The following is a 3,560-nucleotide window of genomic DNA, read 5'->3' as shown; positions in this document are numbered from 1 at the left end:
GGAGGCCGCTCGCAGGCTGCTCCGGCCGCGCGGGGCACAGCCGCCGTGGGGCTGCAGCCGGTGCTCCGGCCTTCGAGACCCCGCGCCGGGCGGGCGAGGGAGGCACGGGCCGGGGCCCAGGCCCTGCGCCGGGGGCAGCTGCAGCCAGGAGCGCCAAGGCGGAGGAGGGATGCGGCGATGCTGGCGGTCCTGGCGCCTCTGCCCGCTCCTGCGGTGCCAGGGGGCACCCSCAGTCGAGGCCGACTGCCGTTATACAACCCAGCTCCTGCCGTCGCCTCCTTGGGCAGGGCCGCTCCGCGCCCTGACTCACCGCCTGGGTTTACATAAGAGGCGCTGGGAGCCCTGGCCGCCGGCCACCGCGCAGGGACAGCGGCCGCTGCCGCCTGCACATGACTCCCAGCCTCGGCTTTTGTTTCCCCAGAACAAGGAGCTGAAGAGCCGCCTGGCCAGCAGCGAGGGGCTGCCCAGAGCTGCCAGCAGCGTCTCGCAGCTCGAGGCCAGGCTCGAGGAGCTCCAGGACAAGCTGCAAGCGGAGGAGAGGTACCCGAGAGGGCAAAGAGCATGTGGCCCCCGGCCGCCTCGCGGCGCTGGGGAGCCCGCGCCCACCCCTTCCGTGGCCCGAACCCAGGGAGAAGAGCGTCCTGCTCTCCTCAAACCGTAAGCTGGAGCGGAAGGTGAAGGAGCTAACGATCCAGATTGACGACGAGCGGCAACATGTCAATGACCAGAAGGACCAGGTGGGCTCGCGCTCTTCAGGAGCCAGTGCTGGGGGAGGTGGCACCGGTGGCACCTGCGTCTCCCCACAGCTGAGCCTCCGCGTGAAGGCTCTCAAGCGGCAGGTGGACGAGGCCGAGGAGGAGATCGAGCGCCTGGAGGGCATCCGCAAGAAGGCGCAGCGGGAGCTGGAAGAGCAGCACGAGCTCAACGAGCAGCTCCAGAACCGCATCAAGGCTCTGGAGAAGGAGGCCTGGTACGTGGCAGGMTTGGGGCCGCGCGGGGGGCCACACGGGCCCCCGGCTGAGCGCTCGCCCCGGGCTGGCTCCGCAGGCGCAAGGCGGCCCGCGCGGCCCCCGGCTCCTCGCTGCAGGACGAGCAGCTCAGCTCGGACGAGGACTTGGACAGCGCGTACGGGCCCTCGTCCATCGCCTCGCTGCTCACCGAGGCCAACCTGCAGACCAGCTCGTGCTAGCGGCCGCGCCGGCCGGCGCCCCGGGGGCCAGCGCTGCCCCGGCCTCGGCGTTGCTGCTGCAAACGCCCGTCCTGCCTGCGCCTCCTCCMTGCCCCTTTTATTTTTATACGTGATTCCTGGTCCTGCCCCTGCTGCCACCAACCCCGCCCCCCCAGATGCTATTTTAAATAAAAATGAGCATTTTAGTGGCTGCTGCCGCTGCCCAGGGCGGGAGGGCAGAGGGGCTCTACCATGATGGCCACTGGACGGAGCCCGCAGCAGCAGAGAGCCTCCCTSCCCCCTGCTGGATCTGGCCCCAAGACAAATCCTCGTTATCACTAATTAACAAGGACAGGCATAGTGCCAAATGCTAATTAGCACCCGTGCCTTGATTGGCAGCCTGGTGGGAAGTTTTTCCCAGTGTGGTGCCAGGAGGGCCTGGGGCGCTGGGTACCCTCGGGGGGAGGAGGGGCAGCCCTTGTTCCCCCCCGCCCAGGGCCCGGGGGCTCTGCTGAGACCGGCTGAGCTCATCGCACGAGTGCAGCGCCCTGACGGAGGGGCGTGGCTAAGAGGGGGCGGGGACACGGGGGCGGAGCCTGAGGAGGGGGCGTGGCCAGGGAGGGCGTGGCCGCACATAAGGGCGCGCGCGGCGGCGCGGGGCGCGGGCGCCATGAACGGGCTGCAGGGCTGGTGCGCGGTGCTGGACGTGCGGCCGCACGGCGAGAGCCCGGTGAGCGGCGCGGGGGGCGGGCGAGGGGCGCGCGGCCCGGCCCCGCTCCCGGGGAGCCGCTTCCCGCGCGCCCTTCTCGCCGGCGGCCGGGGCGGCTCCGGGGATCCCGGGCGGATCCCGCCGCGCTTCCCCTTCCCCGGCCCTTGGGGTCCCCGCGCCGGGCGGCTCATCCCGCGGCGAGCCCGAGCTCCCGCATCCCTTACGAGGAGGCGTCGGGCACGTCGGGCCGGCGGTTATTAGGGCGATAAGTGCCTGTGCAACGCCAGGCATCTCCCGGCGCCGGGGCTAATGATCCCGGCCGATCCCCTCGGGGGCAGGTCAGGCCTGTTCTGGTCTAACGCCCGCGATGGGCGAAGCGCCGCGGCCGCCCTTGCAAAACGCCGCGGTGTCACCGGCCCGGCCTCGCGTGGGCTCCCGCCCGGGCCTTCCCTGGCCTCTGCCCGCCCGGGGCGCCAGCCGGGCTGCCCACGGCTTCCGCGGAGCACAGCRAGTGTCTCTGCCTGCAACCCGCCTCGTACCTGGGGCATCTGCAAAGTTTTTGCTGTCCTGAGTGGTGTTTTATGGCTTGAAAATGCCTGCTGCACCTGGAGGTCTGTCCTGCCTGCTGGCGGCGTCTTCCYGTCTATCCTCACCTTAAATTTCAAGGGAAATGCCTCTTTTGGGATGGCCGAGACCAAAGACGACTCCTGGCTAAGTGTCCCAGGTGGGAGAGGAGCCGTCGTGCCCAAGCCCCTCCGGCTGTCGCTTTTCCCGCTGTAGCGAGGTGGCGGCCCTTGCAGAGCGCCCGGATCGGGCTGGTCCCCGCGGCCCTGGGAGAAGCTGTAAACAGGCAGCATGGGGCGTGCTGGGGTTCCCRCCGCGCGGCGCGGGGACGAATCCTCCCCAAAACTGCCCACTCGGCGGGCAGAGAGCAGGGAGCTGCTGGGGCAATTGAAGGTGCTTCCAGGCTGCGTTTCCCCTTGCCGGGCGGAATTCCCTGCTTGCAATCCTGCAAGTTTGTCCCCCGGAGAGAAACGGGCCGCTCTTGGTCTCTCCAGCCAGAGCGGCCGCAGCTCCCCACGGCGGAGGCGACTGAAGGAAAAACAAGCTCTGCGCAGGGAGGGATTTGCAGTCAACCTGACCGGATTTGCACCTGCCCTTGCTGCCTTCAAAGCCCCGAAAAATCTGGTTTTCCCCCCCTGCGGCCGAGGGAGGCTTTGCCCCGGCTCCGTCTGGCGGGCGGAAGAGCCGCGCCGGGGAGCACTTGGCTCCCTCCCCGGCGGTGCCAGCCGCGCAGGGAGGAGCCGGCAGGGCCGCGCCGGGCGGATCCGACGGGAGAAGCCCTTTTCCTGTCTCCGTGTGCCCCCGCTCGTCCCGCCGCTCTCGGCTGAGGCGCCGGCTGCTTTGGAAGCCGCGCGGGGGTGACGGGACGCGGGAAGGGGCGATGGCGGCTCTGTGGCCCCGGCGGGGCGCCGCTCCGAGGCGGCATCTCCCGAAGCTGCCCTGGCGCTGAGTCACCGGAGAGCCCGGGCCCTGTTCCCCTGCCCCGAGCAGGAGCGAGGCCGCGGCGGGCGTTGGGAGCCGCGCTGCGGCGCGGGGGCTCCCAACCCGTGTCCCGTGCGCCTTGCGGGACGTGGTGGCGTTGGGGTGGCGCCGGCTCCGGGGAGCCCTGCAGGAGGGCGC

At 70.6% G+C, this 3,560-nt stretch overlaps 2 protein-coding genes across 2 annotated transcripts in view; both read left to right on the top strand.

The window, feature by feature from the left end:
• The window catches only part of CGN (cingulin), a 9,096-nt gene extending 7,866 nt beyond the window's left edge, over nt 1-1,230 (top strand). Inside the window, exons 16-19 of the mRNA XM_026048134.1 lie at nt 371-540; nt 629-737; nt 807-970; nt 1,048-1,230. Of these exons, the coding sequence (XP_025903919.1) occupies nt 371-540; nt 629-737; nt 807-970; nt 1,048-1,189 (585 nt within the window). The 3' untranslated portion in view covers nt 1,190-1,230. The remainder of the gene's footprint in view (nt 1-370; nt 541-628; nt 738-806; nt 971-1,047) is intronic.
• Nucleotides 1,231-1,535: 305 nt separating this feature from the next.
• TUFT1 (tuftelin 1) overlaps nt 1,536-3,560 on the top strand; it is a 9,859-nt gene continuing 7,834 nt past the window's right edge. The window contains exons 1-2 of the mRNA XM_026048132.1: nt 1,536-1,618; nt 1,808-1,898. Of these exons, the coding sequence (XP_025903917.1) occupies nt 1,536-1,618; nt 1,808-1,898 (174 nt within the window). The remainder of the gene's footprint in view (nt 1,619-1,807; nt 1,899-3,560) is intronic.

The sequence above is a fragment of the Nothoprocta perdicaria genome, unplaced genomic scaffold, assembly GCF_003342845.1.
Source record: "Nothoprocta perdicaria isolate Ctin4 unplaced genomic scaffold, notPer1 scaffold_511, whole genome shotgun sequence".
Classification (NCBI taxonomy): Eukaryota; Metazoa; Chordata; class Aves; order Tinamiformes; family Tinamidae; genus Nothoprocta; species Nothoprocta perdicaria.
Note: the sequence above shows the minus strand (reverse complement) of the source record. Positions and strands in the feature narration are given on the sequence as shown.